General features: G+C 51.8%; 1 protein-coding gene across 2 annotated transcripts in view; it reads left to right on the top strand.

The window, feature by feature from the left end:
• Nucleotides 1-23,176, top strand: part of SIK3 (SIK family kinase 3) — a 255,887-nt gene that overhangs the window by 207,873 nt on the left and 24,838 nt on the right. For both annotated transcript variants that reach the window (XM_075546636.1, XM_075546635.1), the window contains exons 5-14: nt 936-1,060; nt 1,544-1,667; nt 15,034-15,152; nt 15,641-15,751; nt 15,978-16,118; nt 16,485-16,562; nt 16,674-16,783; nt 18,399-18,552; nt 18,807-18,962; nt 22,911-22,981. In XM_075546636.1, the coding sequence (XP_075402751.1) occupies nt 936-1,060; nt 1,544-1,667; nt 15,034-15,152; nt 15,641-15,751; nt 15,978-16,118; nt 16,485-16,562; nt 16,674-16,783; nt 18,399-18,552; nt 18,807-18,962; nt 22,911-22,981 (1,189 nt within the window). The remainder of the gene's footprint in view (nt 1-935; nt 1,061-1,543; nt 1,668-15,033; nt 15,153-15,640; nt 15,752-15,977; nt 16,119-16,484; nt 16,563-16,673; nt 16,784-18,398; nt 18,553-18,806; nt 18,963-22,910; nt 22,982-23,176) is intronic.

The raw sequence follows: 23,176 nt of genomic DNA, 5'->3' as shown, positions 1-23,176 counted from the left end.
GGGGTGAGGGATTTTTAACCTGTGCCCCCGGTCAGCGTTGGATGCTAACTGCAAGGCCAGCAGTTCAAACCCACCTGGGAGAAAGGCCGTCTGCTTGTGTAAAAATGTACAGTCTCAAAAATCCTCTCTAGGGTCACAATGAGTCAGAAGTACCTAATGGCAATAGAGTTTTTTTTAATATCTTCTCAGATCAAAGGATTTCTCTATCAGCACTCTATCCTTCGGCTTGCCGCCCTTGCGCCATTTCTTCGTACTCCTTCCCACCCTGCACTGGTTCCGCTTGCTATTGTGTCCACCCCGATTCCTGGCTAGTCCTTGGCAGTTGGAGTAGAATGGGCTGAACAGGGCTCGGGGGTGCCTTCTCCGAAGTAGGCCTTACCGAGGTGCAGCTAAGTGGACTTGAACTGTACACCTCTTTTGGCTGGAAGCCCCTTAGCAACACCCCGAGGGCTGCCTCGCCCTCCCAACTAGCCCTGATGCTGCAGTGCCTCGTTGGGCTGCTAACTGCAAACCCTGTAGTTTGAACCTCAGGAGAGTTAGCGTCTTAGAAACCGCGGGCGGTTCTAGCCCGTCCTACAGGGTACTCTCCCTTAGAGCAGTGGGCGCGAGGTCCACTTGAAGAGATTGGAGGAGAGAATCCAAGTTAAAATGTAAGCATTCTTGGCTCCGTTTGTAAGTAATTGCGTGTTGTCTGTTTCGAGGGCAGGCTTGTAGGGAGAGGCCGCCTCGCAGTGCTGCTTGGGGTCTGGGAAGCAGTCGCGTTTGTGACGTTGTGTCCCAGGCACCTTTCCCGTTCCAGCTCCTCTGTATCTCTGGGTGGCGAGCTGATTGCTAAATGTCCTCTTTCTCGTGACTGGCATTTCAACTTCACTTTGGAGATGGAGACTCGTGTTTGCCGGAGAAAATAACGCGAGCATGTTCCTTTGCCTTCCCAGATTTTGGCTTCAGTAACCACTTCACCCCCGGGCAGCTGCTGAAGACCTGGTGCGGCAGCCCCCCCTATGCCGCCCCTGAGCTCTTTGAAGGAAAGGAGTACGATGGGCCCAAGGTAGACATCTGGGTGAGTAGCTGCGGACCATCGCACGAGTGACCCCAAGTGGCCCAGGGACGCCCCCTAACGAGGGCTCCCAGTGCTGCCTGTGAATTGGGGTCGTGTCACAGGTGCTGGTGCAGTCTTGCCGCCTGCAGCTTTTGCGCTCCTCGGCAGCACATGAGAACCCTGGCCAGCGGGCAAGGCTGCCCTGCCACAAGTCGAGGCTGCTTGTTGCTGGCCCCCCCTTCTCCCCAGAGGGCGACCACTGAGAGAGAGCTAGGGTGCGTTACCCACAGCCTAGGTCTCTGAGCCAAAAAGGAGGGGTGCATATTCGGAGGAGGGTGGGTCTTGACCAGCTCCTGTTTGTTTCTCATTGTTGATAAAAAGGGAGATAAAAATCGGGTCCATCCGCTGGACGGGGCTCACCACCACCTTCATGTCCTTGTTCTCTTGGCCTCCTTTGTTTCCTGGGGTGCAACTAACCGTCCGTCCTGTCTGTTTGGGACCCAGAGCCTGGGCGTCGTCCTGTACGTGCTGGTGTGTGGAGCCCTGCCATTCGATGGGAGCACGCTGCAAAATCTGCGGGCCCGGGTGCTGAGCGGCAAGTTCCGCATCCCGTTTTTCATGTCCACAGGTAAGGGGGAGCCAGCATGCCACGGTGCCTGGGAATTTAGTGATGAAGTCTAACCACCTCTCTGGGCTCCTCTGTGTGACTGCCCCCTCACCCCCCGGAGGCAGAAGTGTGGGGAAGACAGGCGGGTCTTGACTTCAGACCGCCTTCCTGTGGTAGGGCTGAGTGCAGACAACTTTCTGAACGTCACTGACCGAGGGCTGTGTGAGACCAGGTGCCGTAAGGATGCGCTAGGTAAGGGCTGTAGGGTTCCCCTGGCCCGGCCCAGAGCAACAGGGCAGTCAGGGTTGCTGCTTCACTCCGGCCCCACATTGCTTCCTCGTCTCCTGCCCCTTCTGCAGGGCATCATTTTCACGCGCTGCCCCCACCAAGGTGAGGTTTTCGATGCCAAGGATAAAGCAGCCTTTTCAAGACCGGTTACAACTTTATCTCCGACTTCAATGACACTTACCCCGTAGGCTCAATTTAAGAACCACCAAACAGAGACATTTTTTAGATGAGCGAGCGATAGGATAAGTAGCTTTTGGAAGAAGTTCACACTGAAAACAGAGACCAGTTGCCCCGTGCCTGCAGCATGTGGAATGCACACGTCTGCGTGGTGCAGAAAGCAATGTACACGCAAGTCCTGCTTAGTGACCCGTGTCCATTTTACAGAGGACGCACATAGTGTGTATGCACCAGGGTGGCAGCAAAGCGTATGCAAATGCGCATTGCAGTTTGAAATAAACCGGTGAAACAAAGACTAAACTTTCAGACTCCCTAAAATTCACAGCATATTAGTGTCTGGTAAGTGCTGTGCGAAAAACAAAGAGGAAGGGGTCAGGATGGTGGCTGGGAAGGTATTTCACAAGGAATGTTGAGGACCCTCTTTGCTGAGAATGTGGCATCATCACAGAAGTCATAAGGTAAGAATGTGCCAATTGCTGAAGACAGAGCAGGTGCATAAGCAAATGTGGTAAAGAAAGCTGATGGAGCCCGGCTATCCAAAGATATAGCATGTGGTGTCTTAAAGACTTGAAGGTAAACAAGTGGCCATCTAGCTCAGAAGCAGCAGAGCCCACATGGAAGAAGCACACCAGCCTGTGTGATCACAAGGTGCCAAAGGGATCAAGTTATCAGGCATCAAAGAACAAAAAATCATATCATTGTGTGCTCACCTCCCCTATACGATCGCTGAAGACAAATGGGTGCATAAGCACATGTGGTGAAGAAAGCTGATGGAGCCCGGCTATCAAAAGATAGAATGGCTAGGGTCTTAAAGACTTGAAGGTAAACAAGTGGCCATCTAGCTTGGAAGCTACAAAGCCCACATGGACGAAGCACACCAGCCTGTGTGGTCATGAGGTGTCAAAGGGATCAGGTATCAGGCATCACCGAACAAAAAATCATATCATTGTGAATGAAGGGGAGTGTGGAGTGGAGACCCAAAGTTCATCTGTAGTCAATTGGACATCCCCTCACAGAAGGGTCTCAGGAGGAGACAAGCCAGTCAGGGTGCAGTGTAATGATGAAACATACAACTTTCCTCTAGTTCCTAAATGCTTTCTCCCCGTCCCACTATCATGATCCCAATTCTACCTTAAAAACCTGGCTAGACTAGAGGACATACACTGGTACAGACAGGAACTGGAAACACAGGGAATCCAGGACAGATGATCCCTTCACGACCAGTGGTGAGAGTGGAGATACTGGGAGGGTGGAGGGAGGGTGGGGTAGAAAGGGGTAACCGATTACAGGGATCTACATATAACCTCCTCCCTGGGGGACAGACAACAGGAAAGCGGGTGAAGGGAGACGTCGGACAGTGTAAGATATGACAAAATAATTTATAAATTATCAAGGGCTTGTGAGGGAGTGGGCAGGGAGGGGGGAAAATGAGGAGCTGATGCCAGGGGCTTATATGAAGAGCACGTGTTTTGAGAATGAGGGTAACAAATGTACAAGTGTGCTTTATACAATTGATGTATGGATGGATTGTTTTAAGAATTTTATGAGCCCCCAATAAAGTGATTAAAAAAGAGAAAGGTAAGGGTGTGCGCCAGCAGCTGTTTCAGGATGAGCCTTCTAAGCAGAGGGGACAGCACGTGCTGAGGCACGAGGGAGGGGACAAGCTTGGCGTGGGGGTGGGGGGGAGGAGCTGCAGTGCACTGCAGGGTGAGTAATGTCACAGGCAAGTGGGAGCTGAGCCTGGAGGCCTGGTCAGTGATGACAGAGACGCCAGTTTTAACTCCGAATGCCATGCCCAGGATTAGAAGGTTTTGGAAGAGAAATGACATGATCTAACCTTTGGGTTTGTTTTTGAAATGTTGTAAGTTTTTCAGACCTTACACAAAAATTGGAGCTATGTGACAGGAACATCAATATGAAGAGGGTTTCTCTGACTGCCGTGTTGAAAGCAGGCTCGGGTTCACCGGCTGGACACTCGCCCGTGGATAATCCAGAGGAGAGAGCTTGGTGGCCAGTTCCCGGATGAGGGTGGAAAGACAGATGATTAGGCATCGGTCAGACTCCAGAGCTCCTACATAGACCAGGCACCGGTCAAAGCGCCGTACAAATAGTCCAGAGACAGACACCGTTGCTGTCAAGTCCATTCCGACGCTGGCCCCCTGGGGCTGAGTGGATTTGCTCTGTTGGGCGTCCAGTCCTACACCATTTCCAGAGCAGTCTGGCCCATCTTCCTCCCGCGGAGTGGCAAGTGGATTCAAACCCATGGCCTTTAGTTAGTAGCTGGGCCATGCATTAGCTCATTTAATTACTGTAGCCACCTTCTGAAATGACACGGCTAGTAGTCACATTTTTCTGGGGATACAACTCACCGATTCCTGTTTCCCTAACTATTGACTGTTTGCCTGGCTCTCGGGCCTTTGCTGATGGACTCTTGCCATGCTCTTTCCCGATTCTGCTTTAATTTCTTCAAAGCGCTTCACCAATCCTGGCTTAAAATAATAATATTTTAAAATATTTCTCCACTTGCGACTGTCACTTGGCTGTCGAAGCTTTTGTTGTTGTTCGGTGCTGGTCATCACACAGCTTGGGGCAGTGCCTGAAGGAAGACCAGATGGCAACCCTCTGCCCTCAAGTTCATTCCGAGTCACAGGGACCCTGCAAGACAGAGCTGGCTTGCTCCTGTGGGCTTCTGATATGGTATATCTTTACGGGGTAGAATGCCTTATTGTTCTGTTGTGGAACAGCTGATGGGTTTGAACAGCTGACCTTGTGATTCGCAGCCCACCATCGAGCCCACTGTGGCTCCTTGAATGAACCGTCGGTTTGTGAAAATGCTGGCCCTGCAAGCAGCCATTTCAGTGGGCCTTCAACTAAGCCCACATGGAAAAAGCACACCAACGTCCGTGATCCAAGGACTGTAAATGATATAATCCCAATCCTAAGGAGGGAACAGTCTCGGAGCTTTAGTTGTGTGAGAAGACTAGGAATGACCGTGGAAGCTCAAAGTGCATGTGCAGGATCTACACGGGGAGTCAGTCTCCGGGGGTTTCCCTCCGACCATCAGTGAGCGATGAGAATAACGTGGTGATCAGACAGAGCGTACTGAAGAGTCGACGATCTTAGATTAAAATCATGGATCTGACTCGAACGGTGAAGACTTTGTCCTCTGACCTCCCTGTTGATACACTTTGTACTTGATCTGGTTTTGAATAGTTTCCGTGGGTTTTTTTTTTTCCATGTTGGGGTTACCACTGTTGTGCTTGGTCGTTGTTGGTAGCTTTTCTTGATTCTCTGTTACGTATTTTTTGGTATCTGAAACTTGGCGGGCTGGATGAATCCATAGACAACAGCTAGAATAAGGGTTCCTGGGGGTTACAACTCGGGGTGGGGGGGCTGGTTACTGAGCTGATATCCAGGAGTGCAAGAAGGAAGGAAATGGTTTGAAACGGATTGTGGGAGCGATTGTACGACACTGCTTGACATGATTGAAGCATGGAGTGGGATGATGTCTGGATTAGCTCCTAACAAAATGACTTGAAAGAAAAATAGAATAGCAACAACAACAAAAAATAAAGTAAACTATAAGGGAGGAAAATGCCCAGAAAGTCACCCCAGATGGTGGGCACATGTTCAAATAAGAATGTCAGTAACAGCCATTTCTGGTTTCAGGCTTTCACATTTACAAAATACTTTCTTAAGCCAGATTGGATTTGAACTTTATAACTGTACTCTGGGATCATTATTTCGCCATTCAGTTTAAAATCAGAGGGGGAAGCTGACGGTTAGAGAATTGAGTTGATGGGTTCCCTAAACACACACAGGTCGTAAATGACTCCGTCAGACATTCCAATTCAGTGCTTATTCTGCTGCACCGACCGCAGTGCTGCAAAGAAAGGGCGACATCAGCGAGCCACTTCCTCTGCTCCCCCAGCTCCACAGCCTTTCTCCTGAGCCGCCTGGGCGTCCCCTCCACCTCTCACCATATCCAGCGCTGGCGTCAGACAGTGGACCTGGGAAATAGCTCACGGGGCTGTCAGCCGCACTGGCCTTTAGAAAGAAACCAGAAAGCATCTCAGTGGCTTAGGAAGAACTAATCCGTGTATCACTGACATCAGCTAGATGGAAGGTCAGAGGCCCAGGGAAAGCTGACGTGATCATCTGACACGAGGGCACGCTAATCCCAGACAAGTGATTTCCCTAAGTAGGAATAAAGTGTTTGTAAGATCAAGTACAGGAAATGAGAAACAAACCCTTCTAGGAAATGAGTAGACAATTGATCTCTTGCCAGTGTGATCTTGCCTCTTTCCAGGGACACATGCATGCCTGGTCGCGTAGTGGGTACGAGTTGGACTGCTAACTGCAGGGTCAGCAGTTCAAGACCACCATCCACTCCAGAGGTGGGAGAAAGGCAGGGCTTTCTTCTCGTAGAGAGTTAGTCTTGGCAAACTCACAGGGCCGCTGTGGGTCCAGCATCGATTCGATGGCAATGAGTCTCGTTTTGTTTTTAATGTGCCTTAGCAGTGTGCTCTGCCAGGCGGCATTCCCAAGGCCGTCTGGGGAAGCCGCGAAAGCACACGGCCCGAGGGAAGATGAGTGCATCTGGCTCACACCTCCTTGGGGGCTCTCTCGATGAATCGAGAGCTGGGCCCTGCCCCTTTTTCTGTTGACCTCTCCAGTACCCGGGCACAGACACACCTCACTAGAGCTAGAAATCATTTTCTACTTGGAAGCAAGAGCTGTCAACGCCCTTGCCTGTCGGGCCTGCTGTCACGACCACGGAAGGGTGAGCGAAAGCCTTTCAAAGCAGAGTTTTTCTCTCTTCGGGCCATTGTCATCGACTTGAGCTGAGTTTGTCCGTTGGTCTGTCAGAGAGATTTAGAAAGTCCAGCAGAGCTGGGGTAGTTTTCTGAGTCCCCGTGAGAAAGACCCCATGGTCTAGCTTCGTTTTCCCTTGGCCTCGCGGAATTCCAGCATGCTCGCAGCTGTGCGGAGGCGCTGCTGTCCCAGTGGATGCAGCGAGGGCGAGAATCGGAAGCGCCTCTGCATTGTCAGTAATGTGTGGAATGAGGTGTCTTCACAACCGCGCCTGCTTCTGGGCGCTTTCTTGTGTGCTTGGTCCCGAATTCCTCCCCTGGGTGTTCTGAGAGGAGTATGGAGACATCCTCCCAGTGGCATTCACAAAATTTACAGGAGGGTTTTTTGTCCATTTGTTTTTTATTAAGTTGAATCAGTTTTATGACGCCCAGTTTTCTCACGATAGCTCTTCCTTCTCTGACGCCTAGAATGCAGGCTCCTTGATATCCAGTTTTCAGCATTCCAGACTCTTCCAATGACTTGACAATGCTCTGTTCAACATGAGCAGGCAGTACTTGTGTTGTTTGTTTTTAATGAAAAGTTGAATTGTCACCATACTGAGCTATGGAGCCTTACTTACATCAGACCTGTTTTGAGTCTTACAGGAACAGGTAACTCACTGACGGTCTGAACTGTGATTTACTCCGCAAGCCCATTGGTTTTTCTGAACTTCTCTTATATGGGTTACTATGCAGATGGCCAGGACCAGTGACTTCTGCTTTAAAAAGGCGGCTTCGATCTGCTCTGGAGTGGACGGAGTGTAACGTAGCATGGTCCAGCCCACTGCTCTTGGATTAAGCTTCCCAGAGCATCCCCGAGAGCAGTGAGGTGAAACGGGAGCCTGCATCACGGAGGGATTAAAGGCTGAGACGCGCTGTGGGTGACTGCGCCGCTGCAGAGGGTGGGAACTGACCACGTGTGTTGGCAGATGCTTCCTCCGAGGCCCCCTCCCACCGAGCAAAGGCAACAGCTGACTTACTGAGCACCAAGCTCATTCGCTCACTGTATGTCAAACAAAAAACCCCAATCCGTGAGAACACGGACTTCCCAAAGCCCAGTTTGGCTTATTCCCTGACGACGCCCCCTGCTAGCAACTAGAGTAAGCCTGGACATTGATTTAACTGAGGGAAATTAATTTACAGTGAAAAAGAAGTGCAGCGATGGAGCGTGCATTGAGATCTCTGGTGGACAATATTTATGAGTTCTTATCGATTAGACTTCATTGTGCCTTAATTAATTGTAATACTGCATAAGCATTTTATCAGTGGGCGTGCAGTGCATGGTCTTGCATAATGGTCCTGGTGGAGGATGGACCCTGCAGCTCCTGCCAGAGAGCTCCAACTTAGAGGGAGCACCTCTGCCCTGCTGGGCTTGCTTCCGGAGCGCCGCGCCGCTTCCTTCTTGGCTGAAAGCACTTTGGTTAGAGAGCATGAGTCAGCCGGGGATTGAAGTTGCTCTGCCCTTGGTCTCTACGTAGGAAGAGGCTCAGCGGCCTCACAAGAGTTCGCTTCTGCCTGCAACTACCCACAGCACAGGCTGCGATCTGGGGGCTGCTTTTGAGTAGGTGAATGCAGAGACCACGAGTGAGGGCAGGGAGGAGGCCCCATCTACTTCAGAGGGAAGCAGGCCTCCTCATCCACTTGGCTTTACCTAATACAGTCGGAGAACCAGTGGGAAATTGGATCACTGGCTTTGCCAACAAAAGGCCTCGGTACTGCCTTATAGTACCAGTAACTTTGGGGTAGTTTTTTAGCTAACTGGCTCCTATCTCGTTTAGATTTTTTTAAAAATCCCATTGAATTGATTCCAACGTACAGTGTGACTCACTATAGCGTTTCCGAGGCTGATACGTCTTTTGTAGGAGCAGACAGCCTCGACTTTCTCCCGGGGGTGCAAACACTGACCTCAAGACATTAGATGCCCAATGCTTACTGGACAGTGACAACTTTCTATATCCTGCTTTCTAGAAAAAATAAAAGGAATTTCTAAGTAAAAGGAATCCAGAGACTCCCATAATAGCTGATATGTATTGAAGAGTCTGCACACCAAGCTCTGTGTGCATTGGCTTACTACTGAGGTGGGCTCTTGTTAGCATCCGAAAGACCAGAGCGTTGAGGTTCACTAGTACACCCAGACCACAGAGCCAGCAAGTGGCAGAGCTGAGACTTCAACGCTGCTAGTCTGCCTTTTGACTGTATTTCCGTTCTCGATCCTAAAATAATGTATTTGGGAAGTTACCCCAAGTATGAAGAGAGCCTGGGCTCGTTATCCTTGTCCTTCTGTTTATGGAGAAGGAATTCGTACCTGGCTGCCCAGTATTGGGCCCGGGGCAAAGCTGAACCAGAGCTTGTTCTGGTGCGGTGATGGGCACTTTTAGTGTTCAGTGCCCTCAAGTGGGTTCCAACTGATGGCCACCCGATGCATGACAGAACGGAAGACTGCCCGGCCCTGCCCCAGCCTCACAGTGGTTATTGCACCCTCTGCTGAAGCCACTGTGTCAGTCTGTGTCGTGCAGGGCCTGCCTCCCTTTTGCTGCCCATTCACCTCCCCAAGCATGACGTCCTTCTCCAGAGACTGGTTTCTCCTGACAGCATGTCCAAATAACGTGAGACAAAGCTTCACCGTCCCTGCCTCTCAGGAGCAATTTGCTTTCCTTCCAGCAGTGCCCTGGTCCTTTGACTGTCCTTTGCCAGTAGCACCATCAAATGCATGGATCCTTCTTCAGCCGTGCTCATTGCGTGTTATGGCGTGGGTCGGGTCCTCCTTGCTCTTCAGCACTTTAAGAGGTCTTGTGCAGCAGATTTGCCTAACGCGGCGGTTCTCAACCTATGGGTTGCGACCCCTTTGGAGGTTGAACGACCCTTTCACAGGGGTCACCCGATTCATAACAGTAGCAAAATGTCCATGATGAAGTAGCAACGAAAATGATTTTATGGTTGGGGGGCCACCACAGCATGAGGAACTGTATTAAAGGGTCGCGGCATTAGGAAGGTTGAGAGCCACTGGCCTAATGCAATGCGCCATATGGTTTCTTTGCTGCTGATGATTCCTTAAGCATGATGTATCTTCTTGTGAGCCCAAACAAGACGACATACATCCTTGGCCATGTCAATCTTGTCTCCGTTTGTCTTGATGGCATCTCTTGGTCCAGTTGCGAGGGTTTGGGGTTTTTTTTTCACACTGAGCTGCAATATTGATGGCTATTAAAACTCAGGAAAACAGTCGGGTCGTATATGTGGCTTTTTGTATACGTGACCTGTGAAATGAGCAGCTTCTCGGGTGGCGATGTAGCAGGGTTGGGACTCAGCCACCATCAAATCTCTGAATCTTAATTCTGGTAGAATAAAGACCACCTAGAGGAAGAGGTGAAAATGCGCACACTTAAGAAATAGGCGTTGCTTTTCTAATAATTCAAACACCCCAGCCAAGGCTGTCTCAGGGCGGCAAGCTGTTAAAACACAAAAGGAGCGTCTCAGGCCCGTTCACTGATTTCTAAGAGAAGCTTTTTTCCCCCTCCCCCCTCCCGCCCTTGTGATCCCTTGATAATCATACATTATTATTGTTTTCCTATCATACAGAGACCGCTGTGGGCGGGGATTGGGTTAGGTGTCGATCATTGAGATCGGTTCCCCTTTCCTCCCCTCCTCCCCCAACCTAGAGCTTTCCTTGTCAGCCTCATCTTGATTTGTTAAATTGTGCCGGACCAGCTCCCTCCTTCCTCTCTGTTCTATGCCTAAAACTGTCCCCCAGAGCCACCAAGTTGATTCTGCCTCATAGCAACCACATGTTTCCGAGACTGTAAATCTTTGTGGGAGCAGATTGGCTCTTCTTCCCTCTCCAGAGCGGCTGGTGGGTAAGGACCGCTGACCTTGCCTACACAACAGCATCACCAGGGCGCCGTTCACTGGAAGAGCTGTTTGGAATTAACTTTAAACACACTCAGTATTGCGGGGAGCCCTGGCGACTAACTGCAAAATCCGCAGTTCAAAACCACCAGCTGCTCCTCAGGAGAAAGATGGGGCTTTCTTCTCCTGTGAACTGTTAGACTCTCAGAAATTCGCAGTTCTGTGCCCTGTCCCATAGGTAGGGTTGTCATGAATCAGCATTCACTCGATGGCAGTGAGCTTGGTTGTTTTGGATTTATAGTGGTCCCAACTGTAGGCCTTCGGGGCAGCAGAGCACACAGCTAGCTGGCTTCTCTGTGAAAGCTCTTCAGATACACGAAGAGCATCAGTGGGAGCCTTCCTGCCCAGCACCCCCCCCCCCAAGTCAGCCTCTGCTCCTTCCACCTGCCTTCAGGTGCCATGTTTTCAAAGTTCCCATCCAGCCATCATTCTTCCTTCAGCCACTCTACAACGTCTTTGGGTAACTGAGTTGTTGTTGATTTATTTTCTCTTGATCTCCCCCTTTCCTCAGGTCAAGTAACTTTCAATATCTTAGAGAGAACTGTTTGTTATCAAGGATCACCCCACCCCAGGCCCCTCCCAAAAGGATAAGTATATTATCTCATGTCTTAATCAGCGGTTGTCAACCTTCCTAATGCCGTGACCCTTTCATACAGTTCCTCATGTGGTGGTGACCCGCAACCATAACATTATTTTCATTGCTACTTCATCACTAATTTTGCTACTGTTATGAATCATCATGTAAATATCTGATATGCAGGATGTATTTTCATTGTTACAAATTAAACATCATTAAAGCATAGTGGTTAATCACAAAACAATATGTGACTATATATTATGAAATATTTATGTGTTTTCCGATGGTCTTAGGCGGCCGCCGTGAAAGGGTCGTTCGACCCCAAAGGGGTCTCGATCCACAGGTTGAGAACCGCTGTCTTAGATGGAACCACACTGGCAACCTCAGGTTACTCCCCATGTTAGGACCCTGCCTCCCAGGGCAGCAGGGTCTGCACAGTGCCTCCAAACGGCTGTCAGCGCGCCAGGGCAGGGCTGCGTGCGCATCCTTGAGCTGACAAATCATTTCAGGAGCCTCGGGGTTTCTGTTCAGAGAGGGCTTGGTGTCTACAAGGAGCAGATGAGAGCAGACCTCTGACTCGGCCGAGCAGAGCAGCGTATTCCCGCCATGGCTCCCAGACACTTCGGTTTTATCCCATGTCCAAGGTGCTGTCTTTGGGGTGGGAGCAAGTGATGGGCTCACTTTAGACACGAAAGTCAAGTCCTTGGCTTCTGGAGAACTGTACCCTTGGATCCAAGGCCGTTTCTTCTTTCCACTCACGTCAGCGCGCTGTCCTGTCGTTGTTAGGGTTAAAGCCTTCATTTGCTCCTCTTCGGCCTCTTCCCATGTGTCATGTGACTGGTGTGTTCTGATGGTTCTGACGTCATTTCGTGAACTACAGGAAGGACCCTTGGGGTGTCCCGCGGGGTAGTGGTTACAGGGTGGGCATGAGATTAGCAGCTCGAAACCACCAGCCACTCCATGCGACAAAGACCAAACGTTGCATTGCATTCTCCTAAGGAGTTAGGAGTGTGAGGCCCACAGGGGCGGTGAGTGGGAACAGCTCAATAGCAGGGCGTTTGGGGTACGAGGCCCTTGGGAAGGAAGCATGTATGATGGTGATACTCAGCTGGCTGTGCATATTTGACCATCTCTTGTGCACGAGAAGGTTTAGATCTGTGGTCCTTTGCATGCTGGGCCTGCAGGGCCCGCAGGCTCTTCTCCATCCTTTGGGTTTTGACACTATAGCCAGGGTTTCACCTGGAGCCTGTCGGCCTCGAGAAGAACCATAGAGCAAGGGCATTCTTGGGTTCCTTGGTCTTCATGCAAGGGCGCCAGAGAGAGAGAGAGAGAGAGAGAGAGAGAGAGAGAGAGAGAGAGAGAGAGAGAGAGAGAGAGAGAGTGTGTGTGTGTGTGTGTGTGTGTGTGTGTGTAAATGCTTGTGTACATTTTCCTGGGGATTTTCCCAATAATGTAAGAATGACTGAGTAACAGTTGTAGGGTCCCAAACTTAAACAAGATAGGTTCTTTAATCTGAACAACTTATTATGATGGTGTTGGTTTATTTTACTTTGTTATTTATTTTAAAGAACTGGCTTTGAAAACAATCTCTGTTGAAAAGCAAGGCTGTAACTGCCTGCCATGCTGCTGAGGGTGTGAGTTTCAGGACTCCTGACAGCCGGCCAGTCAGTGCCCCAAGTTCCACCCGGAAACCCAAGGAAGACAGAAGAGTGCCATCTAGAGGCCTTAGGAACAACTTCACAACTTTTGGACTTGACCCAAGCCTTCCCCAACACAGGGGTCTCTGGCAGCTTTCTAAATGAAGGCCCACACGTGTGTTGGAGATATTTGTAATCAATACAGGTGCTGCCATGGCAGGGCTCCGCCTTGGTGCCCTGAAGACCCAATTTTAATAAGAGCTTTCTGTTGTAAATGGCAATATAGTGTAGTAGAGGATGACTTGGGGGTCTACATTGGATTAGATAATTGGGGTAGGGCTCCTTAAAGCAGTGGCATCTAAGTTCCGCCCCGATGACAGGAAGCAGCTGGGTGAGGTCTAAGGACAGCCGTCAGCTAAAGGAAACCGTGAGGTGGCGTGCAGTGAGCGTGCTCCAAGCCTGGAAAGAATGCCCGTGTGGCTGGGACTCAGTGAGCACAGGAGACGAGGCAGAGACGTAGGCCGGGGCCTTGTGAGCACAGGGCTTTGGAGTCTTCCCTAAGATGTAAGGTAAAGCAGAGGAGAGTTATAGGCAAGGCAGCGATATACTCAGATTTGTCTTCTAAAAAACCCCTTTTGCTGCTCTCTGGAGAAGAGATGGTGGTAATGGGGCAAGAAAGGAAACACAGACCCGTTCGGAGACGAAGCATGAGATGGTGGTGTCCCGGAGGGCGATGTTGAATCAGCGGCCTGGGGTGGTAGCCCCTCCACAGCCTCTCCACAGTGCAGAGGCAGCATAGGGCTGTGGCATCAGGACCAGCTGGAGAGTAAGACTGTCTGGTTTAAAATCCAGCTCGTTTAGGATGTCACCTAGGACAGGTCTTCAGATTTCTCAGGACTTGGCTTTCAGCCTGTGTCACCGGAAAGTGTTGGTAGGGCCTCCCCGTCGGTTTGCGGTGTGGAGGTTGGTGGAGTGCTCAGCGGGTGTCTGTTTTCATCATCACAGCCTCCACTCCGCAGTACCCTCAGCACTCACTCCCAGTTTGCAGACGAGAAAACTCTGCAAGAGAGGGTGATTTTGAAGCAGATTTGACCTTGGTCTGGGTGCAGTGTACATGTAACGAGCCCCATAGAAAACTGCTGGCTGCGGCTCTGGGTCACCCCCAGCCCGGTGCAGGGCGCCCGCGCCTGTTCATACACTGCTGGGACCCAGCCTAAGTGCGTGCAGTAGGGAGGGCCTGTGGCTGTGCCCTTCGCTCCCTTACGCCTCGTCCCTTCAGCAACGTCAGGTTCCCTGGACTTCGAAGAGAGCTGTTGCATACCTGGATCCCTGGTGGCCACGTGGTTATGCGTTGGGCTCCTAACCCCAAGGTTGGCAGTTTGAAACCACCAGCCACTGCTCGGGAGAACCAGGGGGCTTTCTCTGCCTGTAAACAATTACAGTCTCAGACGCTCACAGGGTCAGGTCTGCCTACCCTGTCCTAGAAGAAACCGGATGAGTCGCCAGGGACTTGCTGGCAATGAGTTTAGTTTTGTTTTTCGCATACCTAAGCCAAAAGCAATTAGTGTACGCTCAATGATTCCTATAGGACGCTAGAATCCAACATTTCGAGACCCTTATAAGAAACTGAATCGCTTCAGAGGACATTCAGCTCTTCATAGCTGCGCTCCTTGAGGCCACGTCTCCTAGGAATGAAGGAAGTCCATGGATGGGTGCCCAGCGTTTTCCGGTCAGGCTGACAGTAGAGGCACTGTCCGGGGCCAGATTGGCATTTCCTTCATCTGCCTTGTCCCAGTCCCCCTCTGGAGTGAGCTATGAGGTAGGGTCAAGGAGCAGGAGAAACCAAAGCACAGGGAAGGGTCTTGAAAGCCCACCTGCTCCTAAATTGCCAGCACCCTCGGCGCCCGCTCCCCCGGGCCTGAAGGCGGCTGTGCGTGTGTGTGTTGCAGAATGCGAGCACTTGATCCGCCACATGCTGGTGTTGGACCCCAGCAGGCGCCTCTCCATGGAGCAGATCTGCAAGCACAAGTGGATGAAGCTCGGGGACGCCGACCCCAACTTTGAAAGGGTGAGCCGGTTGTGTGTCGCCTGCAGTGATGGGTGGTGGGGACACACTGACGCATCATCGGGAGAAGGCGGGCCGGGAGAAGTGCAAAGTCAGCTGAGCTGATTGCAGAAAGAGTGACACGATTTCCCGGTCATTAGTCTCCCACATCATAGCCCCTTCCTGGCTCGGGGCGCAGTGCAGCCCACGCTCTGCCGCTCACCCCATGGGGATTCCTTCTCCCGAATGAGCTCAGAGTCACGGCTCCCCGTGTCGCACCTTTACTGAAACCTTTCTAGCGACTTCAGGTACCTGAAGGCACGCGGGAAGCAAAGATCTTGTGGAATACATTCAATACTGCCTTGTTCACATTTTGTTTGAGGCCAGACATTCCTGTGCTCTGAATGAGATGACAATCTGACCAGGCATCGAGTAGCTTGACCATTACATAGGTCTTACCCCGTTAATATGGTGAGAGGGAGGTTTGACAGCTTGCTTTTTGTGTTTTACAGTTGATAGCTGAATGCCAGGAGCTGAAAGAAGAAAGACAGACAGAGCCCCTGAATGAGGACGTCCTCGGGGCCATGGAGGACATGGGGCTGGACAAAGAGCGGACCCTCCAGGTAGAGTGGAGAATCAAGTGAAATGTAACAGACCCTCCTTCTGTTCCCATTTTTGTTCTTTTTGGAAACTCGGCTCTTTTTGCTTTCTTCCTGTTCATCTTTCCTTGGGCCCTGGAAAGGAGGAAGGAAGGTGCTCTGGTCCTGCGGTTGTGTCGCGGGAAGGGTTTTGGTCAGCTGCATGCCATTTGACCAGGCGGCTCTCTCCTTCCCCTGCTCCCCCTCGCAGTCCTTGAGGTCAGATGCCTACGACCACTATAGCGCCATCTACAGTCTGCTGTGTGATCGTCACAGGAGACACAAGACGTTGCGGGTTGGAGCACCCAGCCTGCCCCGCACCATGGCCTTTCAAACACAAGTCAATCTCCAGGTAAAGTGACGCCAAGAGGATATCCTGCCCTTCTGTCCCTCTGTCCCTCTGTCCCTCCCGGCCCTCCTGGCTTCCTTTATTAGAGAGCAAGCCAAGCTGCACCTTCCTTGGAAGGAGCACTTCCAGGCACTGGCACGGATAACCAGGTTGCGTTTTGTGTTAAGAAAGCAAATCTTTGGAAGCCCTGACGTCTCTGAAGAGTCTCTCCTGGTAGTTTCTTTGAAGGGTAGAGGAACCAGGGAGGCCGGGGTGGGAATGTAGCCAACCAGGGAGGCCGGGGTGGGAATGTAGCCTTCAGCACGCATCGATTCCTTCTCGTGCTTGAGGTGTGTGTGTGTGTCTGTGTGTCTGTGTGCTGCTGTGCAGGCGGAGCAGGCGGGGACCGCGGTCAACATGAGTGTTCCCCAGGTGCAGCTCATCAACCCAGAGAACCAGATCGTGGAGGCAAGTAGAACCGCTGATCGCTGTCAGCTGGGGAGCCCCCTTGCCTCTGGCGCCCTTCTTCCTGCCCCTTCTGATTAGATCGTGCTTTCTTGCCCTCCCCCCTCCCCTCAGGCCGATGGGACGGTGAACTTGGATAGTGATGAGAGTGAAGAGCCGTCCCCTGAAGCACTGGTCCGCTATTTGTCAATGAGGCGGCACACAGTGGGTGTGGCAGACCCACGGTGAGTACCGGGCCCACCACCCTGGGTGAACACCACCCAGGCAAGGAATAGCCGCCCCACTTCACGTTGTAGCTACAGTGGCCTGCTCCCCTGCGCCACTGTCTCCCGCGGAGGAGCTCTGACCCAGGGCCCAGGACAAGAGCTGAGCCAGATTCAGGGTCCCTGGTAGACCCATCGGGAGCCCTGGAGGCACAGTGGTTATGCCCTGAGTTGCTAACCCCAAGGTCAGCCGATCAGTTAACCGTGCAGGGAGAGCACTTCCAAGCCACTAGCCGCCTCTCGGGAGCAAGGCGAGACTTTCCCCTCCTGTAAAGAGTTACAGCCTCGGGAACCCACAGGGGCAGTTCTTCCCTGCTTGTGGGGTCGCTCTGAGTTAGCATCCTTTCGGAGGCCATGAAGGAGCCCGTGGGCGATCAGACGTGATTTGAGTGCAGCACGGAAGGGTGCTTGCTGGGCCATTAGCCATCTTCATGGCCAAGATGCCCGCACACCCTGAGAACATCACAATGGCCTCCTCGCCCATGGAGAGGGGTCCTCAGATCGCAGTCACCACAAAGGACTCCTTGAAATGTACTTGGTTTTAGAGAAGTCGTCACTTGTTTCATAGATGTTCTGATTTCAGACTTAGGGAGGTAGGTGAGGACCAATGACACGATGTCATGGATGTACGTATGTAGACAACTAACAATGAAATGAACTGGACAAGGTCCCCAAACCACTGACAGGTACCCATTCCCCAAAGGCTTTCCCCCAAGCAGCCCTTTAGGCTGTTCCCCGTGGCCATGCCACAGGAGGAGACCATCCATGGTTCCTCCCGTCCTGGCCTGTCTGTGCTGACGGCCAGCTCTCCGTCTTTGCCCTACAACAGAGACTTCCAGTGCTGGAAGTCTCTGGCCTCTTTGGGGGCTGTTTTCTTTGTAGAGCAGGGAAAAGGAGGTTGTGGTCCGGAGGTCTCTGGAAAGCCCAGCCAGGGCCAGAGCTGGTTTTCTTGGCATCTCTTTTCCCGAGGGAATGTCCCAAACTGCCTTCCTTTCTCTACGTGTCTGCTTCTCTGCCCACAGGGAACTCCGTGCCCCCTGCAGCCCGTGTCAGTGCAGGGGGTCGGAGTCCTGTGGCCCTCGCCAGTGGAAAGAACCCCTGGGTGAAGTAGGCAGTAAAACTCACTGTTGTCGCCCGACAGCCAGCCCTGCATATGCAGGACTCGGCAGTCCGTCACCTCTGACAAGGGGAATCGCACTTTGGGTGACCATTGTTTGGGCGGGTGGCCTGGGTCCTCCAGCAACTGGCTAGTTCACCTCCAAGCCTTGCAGACCTGGGCGGGCCGGTGGCTGGTCTTTCCTCTTAACTCGGAGCTCTTGGTTTTACGGGAAGGGTCACGTCAGGCAAGCCCTTCCTAGCCCTAAAGCATAACGTGACAGGAAGTAAACTCCCACGTCTGAGGTTTCTACTGTGTCCTGGGAACCTAGAGGACCATGACAGGCGTAGCAGGAAACTTCCAAATCCGTACACGAGTAAGCTGCGCGTCAGCTCTAGCGGTGTCCGTTTGTCCGTTTGTATGTGAGCACTTTTGGGGACTCGTCCTAATGGTACTTCTCCTCGTCCTGTTTCCTGCCAGCACGGAAGTGATGGAAGACCTGCAGAAGCTCCTCCCTGGCTTTCCTGGGGTCAATCTGCAGGCCCCGTTCCTGCAGGTGCCTCCAAACATGAACTTCATGCACAACCTGTTGCCCATGCAGAATTTGCAGCCAACTGGGCAACTTGAGTACAAGGTACTGACCTGGCTACGGGCAAGGGCTCTCCCCAGAAGAGCCAAACTTGCCCTTCCTCTGAGAGGTTTCACAAGGTCTTCCCCACGAGTTGCGGGTCTCCTTAGAAAAGAGACTTTCTCTTGTAAAGCAGCTTGTGTGAAAAGGGGTGCGGGTGGGAGATTTTGCTAGATCCCCTAGTTTCTGCAGATTAGACTATAGCTATCTCCCCACTCCCCACCCTCATTAATCTAACCTTCCCAATCTGCCCCGAGCAGGAGCAGTCCTTGTTGCAGCCACCTGCCCTCCAGCTGCTGAATGGAATGGGCCCCCTTGGCCGAAGGGCATCCGACGGAGGCGCTAACATTCAGTTGCATGCCCAACAGCTGCTGAAGCGCCCACGGGGACCTTCCCCGCTCGTCACCATGACACCCGTGAGTAGTGGTAACACAGGCCTGCTTACTTTGCCATAAGGAGGGTGGGGGTTAAGATGTAGGAATCTGGGGAGTCTCCAACTTAAAATATCTGAATTTCCTTTCTCTCAGATTCCTAGGTTCAAAAGAAATTCATAGGTTCCCAAACATATTGGCCTACTCCCCACCTTCCAGAAAGAAAAATTTCTCAGTGCTCCTCTGGCAATTAAAAATCCTTTGTACTATATAGCCCATAATCCAAGATAAAGTGTAGGTATCTGTTCTTGCAGGGCCCCACCACCACCACTTTTCCCAGCGCCCTGCAGGGGCAGTCTCACCCGTTTTGGCATATATAATTCTCAGTGAATGACCTTCAGTATGTTGTTGTGCTCGTCAGACTCAATCTTTGGCCAACCCCTTGGTTATCCAGATAGTTTCTGTACTGCGCCCTACGCCTGGAGAGTCTCCCTAGTTACGGACAGGCACGTTCCTGTCAGCTGCTAGGCAGGCCAGCCGCAGCCTGCCCCAAAGCGTTCTCGTACCGTTTTTTCCTGCTAGAAGGCAGTGGAGTAGAGCGGCTCTGTGAGCAAGCTGCCTTTTCGCTGCCTCTCCCTGAGGAGGGGACCTCCTCCTCAACTCCTTGGATCGACATTGCTCGCCCTTTTGGTATGACCTAGAATCCCTGCGCGGATGGGTCTCCCAGCTCCTCCTTCGACGGCCTCGTGTGTGTTCAAATGGCCGCCTTCAAAGATCTTTCCCGTTTATCCCTGACTGTTTTCCTATCACAGGCAAGCCCATTCATTTATCCCTGCACTCATTCGATCTCAGTATGTAAAACCGGGTATTGATTATGTCCATGGCTCTCATTAGGTCTTTTCCAACCTAAAAATGATCTCCCAGACCACCCGTGACACTGTTGCCAGGTGCCCCGACCCCGTGCACACGGAATGATTCAGTGCCAGGTCGTGGGCCACCCTCCCAGTTGTTCCTGGGCTTGAGCCCATGGTTACAGCCGTGGTGTCCCTGCATCTCCCGAGGGCCTTCCTCTTTCTCCCCGCCACTCGGCTTTGCCCGGCATGCTGTCCTTCTCCAGGCCACTGGTCTCTCCGGACAACGCACGGGAAGTACCTAAGACGAAATCTCGCCATCTTTTCCTCTTAGGAACGCATTCTTCTTCCAAGACAGATTGTTTTGTCCTTTGTCGTTTGAGCAGCCCAGTATGCTTCTCCAGCACCACCATTCATTCACACGCATCCATCCTCCGGTCTCCTTTATTCAGGGTCCAACGGTCACGGGCTGATGAGATGATGGAAACACCCTGGCTTGGGTCAGGCACACGTCAGTCCTCACAGCAGCACCCTTGCTTTTCCACACCCTAGAGAGGTCTTGCGCAGCAGATTTACCTACTGCAACGTATCCTTTGATCTCTTAACGGCTGCTGTGATAGAGGACTGATTTTGTTTTGTTTTTTCCTTCATCCCATCGTGGAGTAAACATTTTATAAAGAAGTAAGTAATTAGAAAAATGAAAATGGAAAAACTTGTCAAGAGCAAGGATAAATGTTTTATTCAGAAATCTAACAGACAAAATTGCTCTGTTAAAATTTCTGTCTAAGTTTGTAAAAGCACATGTTTGGTTTGCTCTACTTAGCACAGGTTGGTAACAAACCAGTTTGTGGACTGGCATGGCCCCCGGGCCACCCTGTCAGTTACACTGCTCCCTAGAAGACAGAAGAATTAGATACATGCTCTTGGCCCCACTGAGCTTACAACCTGGGAAAACAGAGTGAAGTATTTGCATCACAGTGAAATAGTATCGACGACCAAGTGCCACACTGAACAGCACAAACGTATGAGGCGGCCGAGGTTGCAGGGAAGGGCTAAGGAGGATCAGGACCAGATTTATGGGAGGTGGGGTGACATGCTCTGCCCATTGAAACGGATTTTACCCGTGTCTCCAAGAAGCTGAGATTGATAACTCCCCTGGACGTTTTGAGTCTATCATTTGGCCCTCCCGACTCTCTGATTGGTCCTTGACGACCACTTTTCTCCGGGAAGTGTCTCCGTCCTCTGCTTCTGTGAGGCCGTCACCACACCCGGCCTCTCTTTGTGAGGCTCACACTCTGCCCGCTCCTTGAAGTTGGCGCAACCGAGCGCTTTAGGTTCTCATCTCCCTTTCCTTTTCTTCCGGGTGTGCTCGTCCACTCCCTTAGTTCTGTTACCGTCTGGTTCTCCAGTCCAGAATTTTTGAGTTTCATGCATCAGATTATATGACTGCCTCCTGAACAGACATGGTTGGGGATCCCATGAGGACTGGCAATTATAATTCAACATGTCCTCAAACACACGTGTCACGATGCCGAGCCGCCTGCACTCCTCCCCAAACTCCTGAGGTGCATGTGACTGTCGCTGGCATTCTCCTGGTTGGGGCTTAACTTCAACCTCCTTGTCCCCTACTCCGTATTGCAAGTCACTTAGCCACCGCCTGTGCAGTCACCTGCGGTCACCCTCTTCCTTCTCCCCACCCCCGCTGCTCCTGTTAAGCGTCTCTCAGGCTGCTGTCAGCCTCTGCCCAGATTAACAGGGTGGCCTCCTCGCTGCTGGCTCCTTGCTGCCAATCTTAGCCCCTGAGCCTCGTCGCGGGCCCTTTCCACACTGCAACTGAAGGGCACCAGCGTTCTAAAATAAATCGTGTAACATCATGTCCCCATTTGAAATCCTTTAGTGATTCACCCTCCCTCAAAATAAACTTCTTAATGTGCTATTCAAGGCCGTTTATAACCGGCTGTAGTGTTCCTCTCTGGCCTCAATTCTAGCCACTTCCTGCCTAGGCCTGTGTGCTCTGCCCTCCCAGAACAGCAGTGAAGGACCTGGAACCCCCAGAGACGTGCCAACAATGGAAAACACACACACGCATGCACACGCACACACACACACACACACACATGCACACACCCCCACCACCACCATTAAAAAATAAAGAGGTTTTGCTCTGTTTTATAATGATCATCATTTTTTAAATGCTCTTCTGTAATTCTTCTGCTTTCCTGTAATGCTTTCGTGTTCTGTAATCTGCTGCATTGTGCTGGGGTGCGAGTCTGTGAACAGAGGTACACAGCCGGCCAGCCCCCACGCAGAGCCCCCTCCTGCGGGCCCAGAGAACGCTCGTTGCCCCTAGGGCTTCTCGTGGGAAGCAAGTGTGTCTGGAGCATTGGCCTCCAGTTAAACATCTCTATGTCCTGCTCTAAATTTTCCTTGAAATGTTTATTTGGGGAGGGGGGTGGAGGTGAGGGAGCTTCAAATCAGTTTGTGGAAAAATCCTACTGTCTTTGAATTCCATATTTCCACGAACTTTTTGAGAATCCCTAGTATGTGTCTTGTTTAAAAGCCATGATGCCTTTTTGGACTCTGGAGCAACTCCGCTCTGAGACGTTCTGGGAGAAAGTCTCCCCTGCTGATTTTCTGGTCCTCAGACACCCACACGCCTCTTCTCTCCTCTCAGCTTTGCACATGAGAACCTTTTCCCTGTTTCCTTGGCCGGCCCCTGTTCATCCTTCAGGTCCCAGGTTGGCTGCTTGCTTCTGCACAAGGACACCCTCAACCCCCAAGCACTCTGTCAGTGCCAGAGGGCCTGCTCTTCCCTAGGGAACCCCTGCCCTCCAGGGGACTGTAGACATGAAGGCAGAGAGTCTCTGCAAATTCACATTTGACCCTGGACCAGAGTCGACATTCAGCTGCTTGTTGGATTGCTCAATGAAACGGTGAAAATGGCTAAGAGGAAGCAGTCTGCGCAAACGTGACCAGGGAAAAGAGGGGCAGTGGAGTCACGGAGGCGTGCCCCAAAGGCCTGAGGCACATTTTGCGAGCCAAAGAGCAGGAGGGCCTGGTCCACACTGGCGTCTGACACTGGTGGCGTTTGCTGAATCAAATCGGCCGCCACCTTGAGCTTTTGCTTCCTGTCTCTCTCCAGGCAGTGCCAGCAGTGACCCCTGTGGACGAGGAGAGCTCGGATGGGGAGCCCGACCAGGAAGCTGTGCAGAGGTAATGTGACATCTGGCAGGCCTTGCAGAACGTCCTTGGGCAGGCTCCCCCTGCAACCAGCGAGCGGTCACCTCTGCCCAAGGCGGTGGTACGGCGCAGCTGCGACATGTGTGTGGTCTCTTTGCTCGAGCCAGAGGGCATGTGCCTCCCCACATGGAAGTACACCGAAGACTACCCAGAAAATGCCATTTCTAT

The sequence above is a fragment of the Tenrec ecaudatus genome, chromosome 4 (assembly GCF_050624435.1).
Source record: "Tenrec ecaudatus isolate mTenEca1 chromosome 4, mTenEca1.hap1, whole genome shotgun sequence".
Taxonomy (NCBI): Eukaryota; Metazoa; Chordata; class Mammalia; order Afrosoricida; family Tenrecidae; genus Tenrec; species Tenrec ecaudatus.
The sequence above is the reverse complement of the archived record's forward strand: the minus strand, read 5'-3'. Positions and strand labels throughout refer to the sequence as shown.